We start from the raw sequence: 17,485 nt of genomic DNA, 5'->3' as shown, positions 1-17,485 counted from the left end.
CTCCCGCTCAGCGAGCCCGCTTGTGTTACACGAGGCCGCCCTGGCCCGCAGCTCCGGTGGCAGGTTTCGCCGCGGATCTCCGGGCTGGGGAGCCACTGCAGACAGGGGGCGGGGTGGGGGGCTGTTTACGGCATGACAGGGAGTTTCAGCCACCACGTTATCTCCGAATTGGCCAATTGATGGTTTCAGCAGAGCATTTCAGCATCGGGGAAGCCAATACAATTTGAGTTAGTTGTGATGACTGCCACTTTAAATACCGCAGTGAATTTCTGTCAGGAGCTAATGCGTGGGATAGGGAATTGCAGAAAACTTGATCACCAGAGTGCATCAGTCGATTCTGACCCCAAGCTATAGAAAATGAACTGAAATCTAGTTGACTGTCGCCACGTACTTTCTTTGGCATTATTTTGCTAGCAGCATCTCTGTCCCAGGGAACTTGAAGAGAAGAGACGAGGTGAAAATCATGGTGTTGGACTCTGGCCGCCACTGCTGGAGGGGCAACCTTCCTTGGAGGGCTGAGCCGTTGGGAGTTGGAGTGGTAGTTTCTTGCTGAGGGATAAGTAAACCGTGGCGTTGGGGCATAGTAACAACTAGTCCCTCGTCTGACGAAGAAAACTGGTGTTTATTGAGCACTTGCTATGTGCTAAGACCTTGAAGAAAGTGTTCTTATTCAGTTTTGTCCTGTTGGGGCAACACAGGGGAGAGGATCTTCTTCCCGTTTCACGAAGGAAGAACTGTCGAGAACAGTGAACAAGTTTAAGTGCTAACTGTATGCCACGCTCTGTTCTGAGCCCCTTAGGCTTTATCTCTTGTCGTCCTCGGAACAGCCCAGTGGGTTAGGTTTGGTGTGCATTCCATTTTTGTAGAAAAGGAAAGAAAAGGAAACGGAGGCACTGGAGGGATTCGGTCATGTTGGAGGTGGACTTAATAGGGAAAGTGCTTTTCACTACCACACCATGCTGGAATTAGTACCAAATTTGACGTCTTTGCTGCCTAATTAACTGACGACCCACTGCCCAGGCCACGGTAGTTTAGGACTAGCGTTGGGAGGAGTAGGTGGGTGTGTGTCATGAGGGTGGTGGGTGAGCTGAAGCCCTGCCCGTGGGTCGGATGGTTCCTTACCAGGCTGGTTTTCAGTGACCTCGCCTGGGAAGACCACCTCTTGCTTTGGGCCTGCATACCACCCGTGGAGAGTTTTTCCCATCTCTTCACTGACAAGGCCACCTTTTATTAATCCTCCGCCACCTCCTGTGGACTCCATGCCTGAACATATTTCATTTGCAAATAGATTGCTTGCATCGAGTCATCATTTTAACTAAGAAATAGGAAAAATGAGAACTATGGCGTAGCTGATTAGGGCTGCTTAGCAGCTCAGGGGAGCTGGTGTGAGCACACCAGGTTGGTAGAATTCTACTCAACAGAACACATTGGAAATTTTGGTTCCATTTCAGTTGAGGTAGACGGAATTTTTGTTGAGCCAAAAAAGAAAAACAACAACAACAACAACAACAAAAAACCCCCACCAGCCATGCTTTAGTCTCCAGGAGGGTTTTCAAGAGACCTGGTTAGCATCCTCTGGCTGGGAACCTGTGGCTTCCATCCTAGCAGTGTGGGAGGCTCCTTTGGCCTGGTTTTGGAATGGCCAGGGGTGGGCTTTGAGGAGAGAAGGCCCTCGTGTTTTCCAACCCTGGGGGAAGAATGGGGCAGAATGCTGGGGCAGAATGCTGGGGCAGAATGCAGAGTTTGTCCTGGGTGGGTCATCCTTTGAAGGGCAGGCTGCTCAAAGCCTTCCTGTAGGGAGAAAGCTGGGGCGGGGGCGGGCTGTGTGGCCCAAGGGCTGTAAGACTCTGCTTGGAAGGCTCCCATCTCCAGAAGATGCTACCTGGACCCCTGACCCCTCCCCTGCAAATAAGTCCCACCTTCCCTGCTATTCTGAGCTGGCATCCAGGGGAAGGGATGGTTCACTGGGCAGAAATCCTCTATCACAACCAGACTTCCCCACTGACTGGCTATGTAGGTAACCTTTGACTGAGTTCACTTTCCTGATTTGTCGTATGGGGCTGGTTGAGGGATACAAAAGTGATTTCTGGAACAGCGGTGACCGACCTGCATTTGCCAGGCCCTGTGTGTGGGCATGACGTTTATGGCGTTTATTCCCGGTCACTCTCTGCCAGGCAAAGGCTTTTTTATCCCCTTCTCTGGACAGGGAAACTGAGGCTTAACTGGTGATGAGGTCATTAAGCAGGGGAGTCATGGTTTGACCTCCAGGCCCTCATTCCTAGTCTTCTGAGCCATTTATTCTAACAGACTTTCGGGTGACTTTCAGAGTGGGGGACCTCGGGGGTCAAAATGCACTTTGAAAGAACTGGATCATTTCCGGTGAAACCTGTAAATGTGCGTCTTTAAAAAAAAAAAAAGATGTCAGTGACAGTTTGCTTCCCAGTGAGATGAATGCCGGTTAACCTATTTTGACTGTTAACTTACTTTGTTGCTTAAAAGCCAGTGACATGTAGCGTTGAATTTATTTTTCTTCACAACGTTTAAGTGTTTGCCACTTCTTGAGTGACGTGTGTGATTTTGGGAATTGCCTGTACTTTGGGAATGTAGGCCGCCACTCGCATTTCCAGCTTTTGCCTTAAGAGGGAATTGGGGGCAGGTGAGTGTGGGGCTGCACCTGAGCTGTGGCTGGTGAGCCGGATGTGTACCTGTGTCTCAGGGCGTTGCCGGAGCCAGAGCCCGCTTGGAAGTTGGGGTCACGGTGGAGAACCAATCACAGGAGTCTTTGTGACTGGAAGCCTAAATATTTATTCTGTTCTGTCCCTAATGAAAACAAATTGTCAACAGTTGTTCAGTAACTGACTAAATTAAAATCTGTAATTAGTCAATTAGATTAAAGAGTTGGCACAACCTGATTGTATCATGCTGGTTAGGTTATTAAGAGAAAGGGTGTGATTTTTAATTACTGAATGCTAATTTTGACAGTTTCAAATAGAAACAGACGTGTTTTTTCCCCCTTTCCCTAATTCTGAATGGTTTGGAAAGTAAAGACACTCAGTGTATAAATTATGGTTTTTTTTTTTTTTTTTTTTTTTTTTTTGAGGGAAAATAATCCGTGAAGGCCCTGCCATAGAGTAGGGAGGATTTACTTAAGAGGCCACATTGGATTTCATTGGATGGGTTAGCTGGAAATCCTTCCTTCCTTGAAGGATGGATGGCCTGGAGTTTGGCAGCTTTGTTTTTGCTTTAAATGAGACGTTGGATCTGAGCTCCAAGTAGTTGAGTCATTGAGTTAGAGTTCTTTTTAGGGTCTCCCCTCATCTCTCACCCCATGGGGCTTTTCTGACCAACATCCCAGAAGTAGTGGTCCGCAAGAGACAGAGTCCGGTGAGGAAACAGCTGTGTATAGGAAGTGTGGTGGGACTCAGAGACACCAGCACACGTGAAGAGCCATATCTGACTTTCTAGAGAGTATTTTCTCATGTACGGGGCAGCCATGTGAGAACGACAGACGAAGTGTAAGTTCTTACTGCTCTGCTTTATGGCTGAGGAGAACAGAGGGCCTAGGACGGAGGTACCCAGGTGTAGGGTTGCAGGAGAGGTGGACAGGTGGGTGGGAGCAGGGCTGTGCGCAGGGAGGCAGACAGGCAGGGGTTCTGTTAGGCACGTACGCCGGAGAGGAGAGGGGCGTGGCAGGAAGATGGGGTTGGAAGGCAGGGCCCGCTGGTGGATCTAGGGATATAGAAAGCCAGCAGAGAGTTGAGGATGAATGGAGTAGGCTGATTTTAAAGTGGAGCAAGTCCCTCTATTTGGTTTTTCTGGGGGATGCTATCTCATTGCCTCCCCTGCGAACCCTGGGATACGGGTTGTAGGCAGCCTTGGAGCTGGGGGATGAAATTGGAGCTGTTTCCAGACCCCAGCATAGCCTGGATTCCACCTCCCCACCTTCCTACTCAGCTCCCAGGAGCTCACATGTGGTCAGCCCTGAAGGCTGTAAGGTGCTCTGCACGTAGGTCATCTTATCTGGAGAGCCGCAAGCCATAGACGAGGTCCAGGGGCCGCTGCAGAAGGCAACCAGTCCTTGCCGGCTCTTGCCTGGGTCCTGTAGTGAGGGACAGTGGGTTGAGACTCTAACCCTGGGCTCCCCCGCTGCGGGGCTGCTGTTCCCTTATGGCCCGCTGGGCATCATCCCCGTACCTCCGGGAACCACACTGAATGGTGCTGCTGACAATGAAGCACAGGCTCTACTATTTGCCATCCGAGTTTTCCATGATCCGTTTTGGAAGCACCAGTTAAAGTGGCCATTAGTTCTCAAGTTTAACATTAAGGCAGCTGGTGATCCACAATGAGTCTTTTACAATTTTTTTTATGTTTATGTATTTATGTATGTATTTGTTTTTTAAAGATCTTATGTATTTTGAGAGAGAGAGAGTGAGAGAAAGTGCATACAACGTGGGGGCGGGAGGGGCAGAGGAAGAGGGAGAACTCGACCCCAAGATGCTGGGATCATGGCCTGAGCTGAAGGCAGATGCTTAACCAACTGAGCCACCCAGGTGCCCCCAGGATGAGTCTCTTTTTGAAGGAAGCAGTTTTGCTATTTGTATTTTGATACATATATGGGGCGCTAGGGAACCAGAGTTCAGAGAACAAGGTGAAGCAGCCTGGGCCCTAATCCCCAGTAGGGCTTTTACTTATCGTGTAACCTGTGCCAGTTGCTTACCTGAGCCTCAGTGGCCTCATCTGTAAAGCAGGCTGCACTTAACTTGCAGTACTGTTTTGAGATGAGGATGCCGAGCACTTTAGAAAATGCCCTTAGTATTTCTGGAATAGAAGAACGAGAGGCTAAAAGGTAGCCAGTGCTGTGGGGGACAGTATCCCTGCTTAGGGAGCTGCACTAGGAATGTGTAGACACACGAGTAAATGAGAGAGCCTGAATAAAAAGTAGGAAGTGTTTTCAAGTGGTGGTTTGGTGTGTGTTCTGAATTTGGAATTCCTCTTTCAGACTCAGGATCCATAGCCAGGGTTAAAAGGGGGGGTGTGGGGTGTGTGTGTGTGTGTGTGTGTGTGTGTGTGTGGCGGCAAATAGAAGAAAGGAAGTGACATGGCTAGGAGAGAGTTTATTTTAAAAGCTTCCCCACTGATAGATTTGTAGTCCTGGGTAAATAGGGAAGCTTGTAAAACTTGATTCATTTTCTTCCTGAAGTCTGTTTTTGCTGGGGAGTGGGAGTGAGGACAGAGCTTCCCAGAGAACCAAGTGCTTTTTGGTTAGAAATGTTTGTGTGTCCCCAGCACACCGTGTACAGGGCCAGAGCAGGGTCTCACCTCCACCCCTTGCCCCCAGATCATCTTTCCCTTCCCAGGACTGAGTGCCTGTTGCTCAGCTTTGGTCTGGTCTCATCTAGGGATGAGCGAGGACTTCCTGCTCTCAGGAAGACTTCCTACTTCCTTCCTGGCCTGTGCTGCCCAGAGCAGGTTGGGTTTTCTCTTTTCCTTTTAGTTAGGCAACATATTCTCCCTTGTCCTTGTGCAGGCCTGTTCAGGAGGCACGGACAGGCGGCCTGAGTGACCACGGTCCAGCTGGGAAGCTAGGGTGTGTCCTAAATTGTAGGCCCATGTGAGCTGCTCAGAAATTAGAAGCTACGGCACCAAGGAAACCACTGCAGAAATGGAAAGGTGGTCAGCAGGGAAAGGTGAGAAGGTAACCTTGTATGTTGGGAAAAGAAAAAAACTGAGGGAATTTTGGCATGTTGGCTGTGTATTTTTATGGTTAGGGTGGAATGTGAACCCTGAAACTTAGATAGTAAACATAGCCAGGCTATAGTTAAGGGAAGGGCCAGGCTCCCTACCTCAGGGCCTTTGCACAGGCTGTTCCTCCTTGCTTAAAGTACTTTCCTCTGTTCTTTCTCCCCGTGGGGATCTTTATTCATTTTTCATGTCTCAATTCGGATGTCCCTGGCTTCTAAGAAACCTCTTATAATCATCTTTGAGTCATCGGGCAGGACCCATAAACTTGGAGCTTTTGACACCTGATAGATATTTTCATATTTGTGGACTGAAAGTGATCAGGAAGTACCAAGAGGCTGCCCACCTCCCAGGCTCCCTGCCCCTCCATCTGTGCATTTATTTATTTATTTATTTAAATTTTATTTATTTATATGACAGATCTCAAGTAGGCAGAGAAGCAGGCAGAGAGAGAGAGAGGGAAGCAGGCTTCCCGCTGAGCAGAGAGCCCGATGTGGGGCTCGATCCCAGCACCCTGGGATCATGACCTGAGCTGAAGGCAGAGGCTTGACCCACTGAGCCACCCAGGTTCCCCCATCTGTATATTTAAATGGCTCCCTGAAGCCTTAATACCCTCCGTGCATGTCAGAGTTCTGCTGCCCCGCCCCTGCCGTTCACCTTTCTTTTCTGAAATAGGGCTTTGACTTTCTTTTTTTTTTTCTTTTTTTTAAAAAACAAGGCTAGTTGATTCAGCAGGTGAGTTGTTACACACTCCTTAGCCACTGTCCTGCTAGGGCTTTGATGTGTTGGTGGCGCTTCTGACATGAAGTGTCCTCAGATGTGTGGAAGAATGCTCCGGGTTCAGTTCGCCCAACCTTTTGCCCACTGCTGAGGTCTCTGAGGCTGGAAGCCCTGTGATGACTCTTCTGCCTGGTTTTAGCCTTTTGTATTGAGGGCTGGGGAGAGGGTAGGCAGGCACTTGGCCGGAGCCCCAAACATCGTCCCGCAGCTGGTGCCTGAGTGCGGCGTGCGCCTGGCATTGCGGGAAATAGCTGGCTTCTGATTCTCCCAAGACTCCCGCTTATCTGGGCAGGAGTATGTCATGATTTGACCCCTGTCACTCAGCATCGGTGGCGATTTTATCAGGCCACACAAGTCTACAGTTGGCCTGTGCATTATCTGAGAAGACGGTTTGCTTGGCGAGGAGGATAAACACAGTTCGGAGATGGGGGGTGCTCAGGCCTTGGGCCTGGGCACTTTGTGCTGTGGGGGCGCTCATAATTGCAGGCAGCTCTTCACCTCTTCTCAAGGGAGGGGAGGGCCGGCCACACCCCAGTGGAGGGGCTGCTTTAGTTTTAATCTACCATTCAGGGTTTTCCAAGGCTTGAAATCACTTCCTTCAAACACTACCTTTTTGTTTGTTTGTTTGAAGATTTTATTTGCCAGAGAGAACGCAATTACAAATGGGGGAGCACAAATAGGGGAGAGGCAGGCAGAGGGAGGAACAGGTTCCCCTCTGAGCTGGGAGCCCGATGCGGGACTCCGGCCTGGGACCCTGGGATCATGACCTGAGCCGAGGGCAGCTGCTCAACTGGCTGAGCCCCCCAGGTACCCCCAGACACTACTTCCTGTTGAGGCAGTCCTAATGGTGCCGTTTGGGGGGAACATTTTTTCCAAAATCCACGGAGGGCTCAGAGCAGATATTTGTTTTTCTCAGACGTTCATCCCATGGTTTCGTCTTTTGTTCGTCAGATAGTTGGTGCCTCTGAGGTGTGGCCGCAGACAGGACAGCAGCAAATCATTTACCCTCACAGAACTCACAGACCTTTCCTCCCCCTTCTCTGGGGTTTCTGTGTTTTAAGATGCTAACTGCGCATCTTTGAATGCAGATACATTTGCAGGTCTGATGGGCTTGTCCTCCAGGAGGCACCAGGGAACACTCCTGGTGGCCCCCAAAGCGGGTCTCCCCGGAAAGCAGTCCCTTGTGTCCCGGCCTGCACCTCCCCCCCCCCTTGGCCGCCACGGCCTGCGGCTCTGGCTTTTGGGCTGGCTGCTTGGAGTTGACAGACTGCTCACTTCCTTCTCTGTGAAGTGGTAGTAAATGATACCTCCGGGGTCCCAGTGTTGGTGTGTGTGCGGCTGCACACTGCTGAGCTGACCGGGGGCCTTGTCGGGTCTGGCTACGAGTTTGGAGAAAGCCATGATTGTACCTTGGAGACAGAAGAGGTGGAACAAAAATGACCTTGCACGGCTGTTATTCTAGTAAAACTTCTTTAAAGATTGGTTATTGGAAACACGAATCCACAAGAACATAAACTAGAGAAGAATGAAAGAGATGCTGGTCTAGGGATGCTCTCAGGTACCCACATTCTCTCAGACCTGAGTTAATTTTTCCAGACTTGGCCAAAAGCACAAATCCTCCTCCTGGTTGGGGGGTCAGACATTGCCGCTAGGCCGTGGGCCACCTCGGAGGCACAGGTATGTGCCGCTATGCCACCCTCCTTTGGTGAGTCAGTGAGTTCTGGAATATCTCGTCCTGGGGAGGGCCAGGGTCATGGGCCAGGGCCCCTCCGGGCCTGGCCCGTGCAGAGCGGCCTTGACACCTGAGACACATGTGACTTCTTTCCCCCTCCCTGTTTTCTGTATGAAAACGTTTATGAGGACCATGGGTCCCCTTGGCATTCTTCTCGTGAGGACAGAAGCGGTCATGGAGAGCTGAGTTTTGATCCAGAGTGGATTGGGGCCCAGTCCTTGGCCTGATGATTTGGTGGGCCAGTTGCAGGGGCCCCATCCCGGGTGTTACTGGGACTCAGGTGTTGGTCCTGGGGCTGAGGAGGATCTGTGGGAAGGGAAGCCATAGGGGAGGTGTGGCTTCGCCTGTCCAGGCTGAAGAGAGGGTCACTTGCCCCTGCAGCAGCAGCGTCTGCTGCTCTGGGCGAGGGTCCACCCCTGACCTGATGCCCCCCACCAGCTGCCCAGCCTAGTGCACATGGGAGGGAGGCGCCTGCCACAGTTCTCCCAACCTCTCTCTGGTTCCTTTGGCCCAGTTTCATTTTCCCTTCTCGGAGCACAGGCTCTTTACCACTCCTCAGGCCCCCATTGTCCCTGCTGCGGGACTGGGAGTGCCCTTTCCTAGTCCCCAACAAATGAGTGAGCCCCCAGTGCCTCACTGTGTGATTGCACACAGTTGGTGCTCATTAAAAGCCTTGAGTTTTAAAACAGTAGGAGCGGAGGACTTGATGCCCGGTGATCGGTGCTCTTGCCGGGAGGGTGGGGACTGTGCTTCCTGTGCTATGCCAGGCGCTTTGGAGGGGCTCTGCTCTCGGGGAGTCAAGTGGTTTCCGGAGGGGGACTCTGGCATGGCCCAGGCATGGAGGGCAGCAAGGAGGGAAGGGAAGGAGCCAGATGGAGGGAAGGAGCTAAACACGAAGTGCATAGGAGGGCTGTGGTCTGTCCACAGGGGCACCCGTGGCTCCTGCCTTTCTCCTGCTATCCCTGCTGGTGGTAACAGCCAGCCTCCTGGCTTCACCCTTAAACTGCCCCTTTGTTGTCTTGGACCCAGGCGTGGACGCCAGATTTGCTTTGTTAATGTAAAATGTGATGGCATCCTGTCTCTCCCCTTGGAAAATCAAAATCAAATCAAAATGAAACAAATCAGGAGCCGCAGTACAGACCAGCCCTGAGGTTTCCCTGACTGTGGGACAGAGGCTTCACACCGCGAGCCAGACATTCCAGGTCTTTCTGGTCTGACCTCGCCCACATTTCAGATTTTGCCATCTTGATTGCAGACCTCATCCGGGTGCTGGACCCTCTCTTCAATATAGATTAATTATCGCAGTCTCCCGGTGGGGCAGGTGGTGGTCTTAAGGGGAAAAAAAACCCAAAGGGCCAAGCAGGTAGGATTTGAGAGTGTGTGAGGGTACAGAGGGTGGCTGGTGTGTGGGTTGCTGGTGACAGCCCCCCACAGACTAGAAAACCCGGCGCCTCGCTCCTGCCTCCTCGTTCCTGTGCAGAAAGTATCATGTCTGTCACTGGCTGACACTTTGAGGGTTTGTCTTTTCTCCAAATAAATAATTCTTTGTCTCTCTTCAGGGTGGCGGATGGGGCTGGAGAGAGGGAGCTGATCAAAGGCAGCCTCCCTGACTTTGAACAAGTGGGCTGAGGAAAGGGGGCCTGGACAGGCAGGAGCAGGGGCGGGGTGAGGGGTGGCAAGGAGAGCCACCGATGTGCCACTGAGGTGGGAGGGGTGTCCTTGTCACCCGAAGCCGCCTCCCAGAATGTGTAATTGTGCATTCCTGGCCCAGGGATGTGTGAGTGAAATATTAGGCTAAATGGAGAGTTCCTTCCTCAGAGGAGAAAGCGGGCTCCCTTTTCCTGTCCCTTTGTCTCTTGTCCCCTTTGTCCCAGCCCTCCAGCTCTGCGGCCTCCCCTCCCCCAGCGGTTCCTTCCTTTGTGCCCCCGCCACTCACTCACCAGTGAAACTTAACTGGAGCCTCCAGTGGCTGCCCCGGCCCCAGCCTTGTCTGCTCCCTGTGGAACGAAAGTAGCCAGTGGGTCCTGGCTGGGCTGTCTCTACGTGGACTAAACAGAACCAGACAGAGGGGCCCCAGCCCCCCAAAAGTGGTGGTTAGTTTTGAAGTTTGGTGCTTGCAGTTGGTAGCCCCTCCAGAAGGAACAGCATTGTTGGGGAGCCTGCTGCCCTAGTTAGATCTGGGGCTGAAGCTATGGCAGGGGCACCCGCCTGGTGAAGGGCCCTGGGGTCCCCTTAAGAGCTCTTCTTTCTCCTGTCCTGAGCAGTTTGGGGGCCCTTTTGGTCACAAGTTTCTATGTGTGGCACCTAGAAATAACAATAGGCAAACTCTCAAAGAGACAAAACCACACTTCTGGGCCCCAGAGCACCCACTTTCAGGATAAGATAGGCTTCATTATCTTTAAACCGGTGCTATCCATCACTTGGGGGTTAAGCAGAGATTGGGAGAGGAAAACTGAACTTGGGGAAAAATCTAGCTGTTAACTGGTTGAGAATATGGAGAGGATGAGCCCCAGTGAGTCTTCTGTGGTTGAAATGGGAACTCCAATGCCTGGTTTCAAACCTGGTGGCCAAGGGTTTGAGGCTGTGTGATTGCTGAGGCCGTGTGGCCGGGCACCTCACATTGGACTTGAGGGAGCTGAGGCCTGTGGAGGTCAGGTGGAGGCGGCTTTGGGTTTGCTGAGGCAGAGCAGAACCGAGGCTGGCTGGCGTGGCTCCGTTGTTGCCCACAAGTATTTTTCCCTACTTAAAGTATTTTGAGTTATTAACTTAATGATGCGCATTTAAAATCACGTTACAGGAGGGATGCCTGGGGGGCTCAGTGGGTTAAAACCTCTGCCTTTGGCTCAGGACATGATCCCAGGGTCCTGGGATGGAGCCCACATCTGTTCTCTGCTCAGCGCGGAGCCTGCTTCCCCTTCTCTCTGCCTGCCTCTCTGCCTACTTGTGATCTCTGTCAAATAAATAAAATCTTTAAAAAAAAATCACATTACAGGAGATAATGTGTAAATTTAGAAGTGTTCTCTTCTGCTCTCGACTTACATAAAAAAATTGACTTTAGGTCTCCACGTCCATTTTTGGCGTGTCTTAAATGCTGTCACCCAAGCCACTTTTTTGTCTTCTAACCCACTTTTCGAGCATGTTTTACCAATACTCCCATCCGAATCGTTTGATAGATGGTATGTTTTAAATTTGTGTAGGATTTCGTCTCTGGGAATTTTATCCAAAGCCACAGGGATCCGTTAGAACATGAAAACGGGCAGATTTGTAACATTTGGCTCCTTGGTATCTGTTGCTGGGGACGCTTTGGCAGATTTGAGACCCCCCATTTTGATGCTGGTGAGCGGGTTGGGGGGGAGATGCTGCCCTTTCCATGTGCCCAGTGTGATCCAGGACAGATGACAATAGTGCCGAAGGCTCACTTCTCAGGATTCAGTATGTGAAGAACGTGGGATGGTGCCCTGTGGACAGTGAGCTCCCAGCAAATGCGCTGGTGGAGATTGGACTGGTTGGAGCACTCTGGCCCTTCTGGTTTGCAGAGTGACTTTGAGGGCTTATGAGGCGAAGCCTGGACACAGTCCTTGTCTGGGAGGCCAGGACCCCCGTGGGTTTTGATTTGGGGTTTTGGAGTGGGGGAACCAGTCCAGAGGGAAAGGAGTGGTGGTCTTGGGAGCGAGAGGAGGCCTGAGGCCTGTGACTCAGAGAAGCGGTCCCCGGGGCCTGCCCTCTGGCATTCCTAGAGTGGAATGTTTTAAATTCCCTGGGTTTGGAGCCTTTTTGCCCAGGAGGTAAGAGAAGCCTTGACCAGTCTGTAGATAGGACTCAGAAAAACATTTATGCTCTGTCTTGCATGTGTCCGTACTTCAAAGCTGGCAAAAGCTTAACTCAAGACCTGTGGGGCCGCCAGGTTCTGCGTGTGCCCAATGTCTGTCGTTGTTGTCATGGTCATTGTTTGCCATCTCACCATGTTGGGTGACAGATGACACGCACACCCCTGGTCCTGGGTGAGGATGGACAGTGGCTGCGGGGTGTGTGCGTGTGTCCAGCTTTACAGGGCGCATTTGCATGACCCTTTGTAAATAAGGGCTGCTTTGAATACCCACCTCAGGTGCACCTGTGTAGCGGGCCCTGGGATGCCCGATTTAGATGGCTGATGGTAATTTGAAACTGAAACAATCAGAAGTATGTATCTCGAGAAAAAAAGAAGAGCAGTGGGGGCCAAGACCCTTCGCCCCACCCCTGCACCAGAAGTCATCACCCAGTTCGGGCTTTCCATGTGGATGGCATCGGTCCACTTGGACCGCCAGGCCCGGGCCCAGGCCCTGCCTCTAAGCCAGACTTTTCCCTCAGATACTCTATTTCATTGAGGGAATTAGCAAAATGAAATGGAAGTGGCTGGTGTGTTCACATTACTTTATGAAGCTCTAAGCCATGCATTGCTTTTTCCAGCTGTGCACTGTTTCTCCGGACCAGCGGTTTCTGGCCCCAAAATGAGAAATGAGTATGGGGGTGGTAAAAATCAGGGTAAAATTAATTTCTAAAGTTTGGAGACACTGAGGGATGGTGTGGGGGGCAGGGGCAAGGGTTCTTTTTTGAATGGGCAAGGCCTAAGGGCCTTGTAGCTCTGTGTGTGTGTGTGTGTGTGTGTGTGTGTATGTATGTATGTATGTGAGAGAGAGAGAGAGAAGGAGGGAGAATGGAGAGGGGGCAGAGGGTCAAAGGAGATACCAGAGAGGGACCTAGAGACCCAGAAGGAGTGGGAGGGGGCCCTAGGAGTGGTGGCAGCTCTGGGTGTGGGGAGGGGTTACTATTTGCATAACTGATTGTTGCTCCAGGGGATTGTGGTGGGGGAAGGGAGGCCAGCACAAAGGCTCTTTCCTCCCCTCCCAGACCCCTCCTTTCTCTTTTCCCCTTTTGTCCCCCCTTTCCTCCCCTGGCGCCCTTGAGCCTGGTCAGCACCACCTGTGCCCTCATGGATGGCTCCGGGTTGGCCCGGCCCTGGTACCCGGCTGACAGGTCTTGACTGTCAGGCTCCTGTTGCAGGCAGGGCCACCACAGCCGCCTGTGGAGTCAAGATAAAGTCCAAAGGAAGGCCCCTGGCTGTGCATCTCTCTTTAAAAGCTTGTACTTTGGGGTGCCTGGGTGGCCCAGTCGTTAAGCAGCTGCCTGTGGCTCAGGTCAGGATCCCAGGACTCTGGGATCGAGCCCGCATCGGACTCCCTGCTCTGTGGGAAGCCTGCTTCTCCCTCTCCCACTCCCCCTTGCTTGTGTTCCCTCTCGCTGTGTTGCTCTCAGTCAAATAAATAAAATCTTTCAAAAAAAAAAAAGGCTAGTTCTTTATAAAAGGCAGTTTCTGTATAAACTCCAAAATGCTTGTCTTGACTGTCTTTTCTGCCTGAAGGCAAGACTTCTGGGGGGGAGACTGTGGCCCATGTCCCCTCTCTTACGGTGGTTTCCCAGGGCCTGTTTTCCGGGGCCACAACCTGCCACTTGGGGATCCACCGGAGTTGAGGGTGGTTGCTGGAGGAGAGGGCTGGTGGCTGGGGTGGCCCAGAGCAGCCTCAGCCAAGTCTCGGAATGGGAGTCTCAGGCTGGTGAGCTAGAGATGGCCTTGAGTGAATTCCGTGTTTCGCTGTCTGGTGCACGCTGGAAGCAGTACTGTGTCCTCTGCAACCCCCCAACCCCCCCACAGCTTGGTTAAAGCAGTAACTGAATGGATGGTCAGGCAGGGATAAAAGAGTACCTAGTGGTTTTGTCATCCACCTCTGAGCCACCTCCCTGCCTGAGCCTCAGTTTCCCCATTGGTGAAATGGTGATGGCATTTTTCTGCCAGGCTGTCCTGAGACTCAAGTGAGATTCACTGTGGTGATTTTTGCCATAATGCTGAGCTCGCTGAGTCCTCCAGGCTCCAACCAGAGGGGCCTGCCTAGCAGCTGGGGACAGAAGCAGGCCCTAGACTGCTCTGTGGACAAGTAGAGACCGGACAAGTGGAGACCGTAGGGCAGAAAACTAGTGGGCAGTGCGGGGAGCTGAGCTCAGGGTTCGTCAGTGTCAGCGATCTCCAGCCTGTCTGTCTCATCTTGCCTCTCCTCCCCTCTCTCCCGTCCTCTCCCGTCCTCTCCCCTCCTCTCTTCTGTCTTGTTTGCTTTTTCACGAGACAAAGTTATCTGTTGCGAGGTAAGACTCTTACTTGTTCACCCAGGGCCTGGAGTGCCATGCTGCCATTTACGTCTTCCCAGGGGGGCTCTTCTCCCCTCCCCCAGGCCAGAGTTCCATATTTGTGTCCTTAGGCTTAGGCTGTTACCTTTCAACAAAGTGAGGACGGAAAGCATTTCAAAGCAAATTCCTGCCCTGGTGGCCAGCCAGTTCCCCTGATCACGCAGGTTGGGAGGGGGATGTGGGTATTGTGGACATCAGTCTCCAGGGGCCAAGGCTGGGTGCAGGTGTGGTGGGCTTGCCTCAGGGAGGGAGGCAGAGGCCTGAGGAAAAGCTTGTGCCCATGAACAGCTTCACTGTCCGCAGCGTTCTCTGACCCACAGCATCTTCATCTGTTAGGTGGGGTAATCGTTGAGGGTGATTTGTGAACCAGTTTCTCACTGGAAAATGTTAGGTATTTGGTACTGATAATCCTGGAAAGGCTTCAGCAGGTCATGAACTTGAGCTGGGAGGGGCAGGGCAGTGGATAGGATGAAGAAAAGGATGGCGGCCCTTTTGTGGCCAGCCGAAGGGCACAGGGGCTGAGACGGCCCTCTCAGGGTGGGTGCTCAGAGGAGCCCGTGTCCGCCTTGTGGGAGTCAGGAGCCAGCCTGGCCGCTCTGGCCACCCCCCAGATGCTCCGTGTGTCTCTACCTTGTGAACTTCTTGGGTGCAATATAGCTTGTTTTTCCTGCCCGAGCAGGTTTCTAGGCTCGTAGGGATGATGGGCTGAAAATAATAGCAGCTCTAGCTCCAGTGGTCGCAAATCACATATAGCCTGGGACAGGCCCAGCCCATGGCACGCAACTCTGAGGCCTCGGTGTGCATCCCTTGGCGGGGTTGGGGGGGATGGAGGGGGTGAGTCTGCTGAGCGGCATTCCTGTTTTTTAAAAACACTTGCTGACCCACCTAAGTCCAACCAGCATCGCCCCCCCACCCCCGCTGCCTCCTGCCCTCCAGGCCCAGTTGGCTGGATTTCAGTAACGCTTCTCAGCTCTACAACTAGAATTAGGGAGGGCAGTGCCTGCTTTATATAGAAGAGGAAACTGAGGCCCAGGCAGGGAAGAGGCCGACTTGATTGATGGAAAGAGGCCTCAGAGGCTCTTGCAAATTTCCCTCCAGCCCTTAGCAGCGGGCTGCTAGGTCTCACCTTGCTCCCAAGGCCGTTGCCATTAGCAACCAACTTCCCCTGTTGGTTCTGGGGGCCCTCGAGGGGAAGAGGGAAGAAGGTGGAAGCCTGGCTGTCAGTCAGTCAGGTGGCATTTGAGTGTCTGTGTCAGTGGGTTAGTGCAGGTGACACTGGGAGGAGGGCCTGGGCACATCAGAGCCATCCAGTGTGGGGGCCCGTTGGTTTGCTATTAATTGTTCCCAGTAGCGGGGAGATTACACACAGGGACCCTCGCTTTGTGCAAAAAGATGCCACATGGCTGTTATACCGTACACGCAAAAGAATAGAAAAGGGAGAAAAGCATTGGCAAAGTAGAGGACGACTAGGCAGCAAGGTCTGCTGGAATCGGGTAGACTTTGCTCTTGTCCTGGCCCAGCTGTTCTCCAGCTCTGTGCCCTTTGCTTAGTTACCTGGCTCCTCTGAGCCTCAGTTTACCTGTCCATAAAACGGGGCAAGGTACAGGTGTACGTTAGTAGCGCAGGTGTGTGATGGTCGGCACCTTCCCTGACACTCCCAGCTCCTTAGTGAAAGATGGCTGGTGTAAGAACCGGAAACCTGGGAAGGGTGGCTGGCCAGTCAGTCAGTTACATCTGTTGAGTGTCGTCTAGGTCCTGCCAAAAGCCTGGTGTCCAGGGATGCAAAACTGGGTGAGGATCGAGCTGATGGTCCAGAAGAACAGATGGATTTGACCATCGAGTGGATAGGTCTTGGTCTGTGCTGGGTTGGGGACCCTGGCAGAATCTGAGGGGAGCCCTGAGAGGGCTGTGTCTGGCTGCTGCAGGGTTTGGGGGGCTTTCTGGAGGGGACATTGCAGCAGGGCTTCAGAGAAGACAGGGAAAGAGAAAGCGGAGGGAAGCACATCCCAGGCAGGCGCAGGTCTTTGTCTTGGAGGACTGTGGGCAGTGGGCATTGGTAGCAGCTGACAGGTGGGCTCTTAGTCTGTGCTGGGCTCTGGTCTTGCCTGTGTGGGGTGACAGTTCCCGAAACTGACCCTGTGAGGCCGGCCTTATCCCATTCTGCAGTTGAAAACCTGGGCCACAGAGAAGTTAAGGGAGCTTTCCAGGCGCACACAGCATTCAGACCCCTAGAGCCAGGCTCCAGAGACACCCCCACCACCCCCCACGGCCTTGAGTCACTGCCTGGCCTGACAGGATCCAGATCTAGTTGCTGAGAGACAGAAGTTCATGAACTAGTGGTAAGACCCACTAGTTGGGCGTGTTGGGGAGTCCTCTCCGCCTCCGTTTATCTGTAAAGTGAGAATAACACATGTCCACGAAAACAAAGTGAGGTTCTTAGATGGAGTCTGCTTGTGGGGCATGCGCAGAGAGAGCTCTGTGAGCAGGGGGCTGTCACCCCCAGCAATTAAAGGAGGGGTGGTTGCAACTTAGAAAATATTCAACCGTAAGGCAGGCTCCCCTCCCCCACTGTCATTGTTTGAGAGGCCAGGAGCCTGTGGGACTTGGGCAGGATTAGATAAAACGTGGGCAAAGTGCCCAGCACAGCACTGGCACGCGCAGCCCCAGTAAACAGTAGTCATTTTCATTATTGTGTCTTATCTCTCGATATTAGTAATTATTATTGATGGTCCTCTCATCAGCCCTGTGGGGTGATTTTAGCTTCACTTTATAGAAAAGGAAACAGCTTGGAGGGTGGGTTATGCGTCCAAAGTCACAGTAGTTGGCAGGACCCGGGGAGATTCTGAGCTGGGTGTGTCACACTCCTGTCCCTGCCCTCCTGTGTTACATCATGGGAAGGCTCCAGAGGCCCTCCCGTGTGTCGTTAGGTGAGGTTTAACTCCTGACCCAGGTCTTCTCAGAGACAGCCTTCTAAACATGCCAGTTGTGTAGGGCAAAGCGTGCTTGTGGACATGTGGG

General features: G+C 52.4%; 1 protein-coding gene across 2 annotated transcripts in view; it reads left to right on the top strand.

The window, feature by feature from the left end:
* The window catches only part of LOC116862855 (single-stranded DNA-binding protein 3-like), a 31,098-nt gene extending 14,783 nt beyond the window's left edge, over window positions 1-16,315 (top strand). The window contains exon 5 of one of the 2 annotated variants that reach the window (XM_032850280.1): window positions 16,220-16,315. In XM_032850280.1, the coding sequence (XP_032706171.1) occupies window positions 16,220-16,300 (81 nt within the window). In that variant the 3' untranslated portion in view covers window positions 16,301-16,315. Of the gene's footprint in view, window positions 1-321; window positions 370-16,219 lie in introns of those variants that run through there. The other variant, XM_032850281.1, reaches the window with a different exon arrangement.
* The last annotated feature ends 1,170 nt before the right edge of the window (window positions 16,316-17,485 follow it).

The sequence above is a fragment of the Lontra canadensis genome, unplaced genomic scaffold (genome assembly GCF_010015895.1).
Source record: "Lontra canadensis isolate GAN:19392208 unplaced genomic scaffold, GSC_riverotter_1.0 scaffold358, whole genome shotgun sequence".
NCBI classification, from domain to species: Eukaryota; Metazoa; Chordata; class Mammalia; order Carnivora; family Mustelidae; genus Lontra; species Lontra canadensis.
This window is presented reverse-complemented; position numbering and strand designations above follow the sequence as displayed.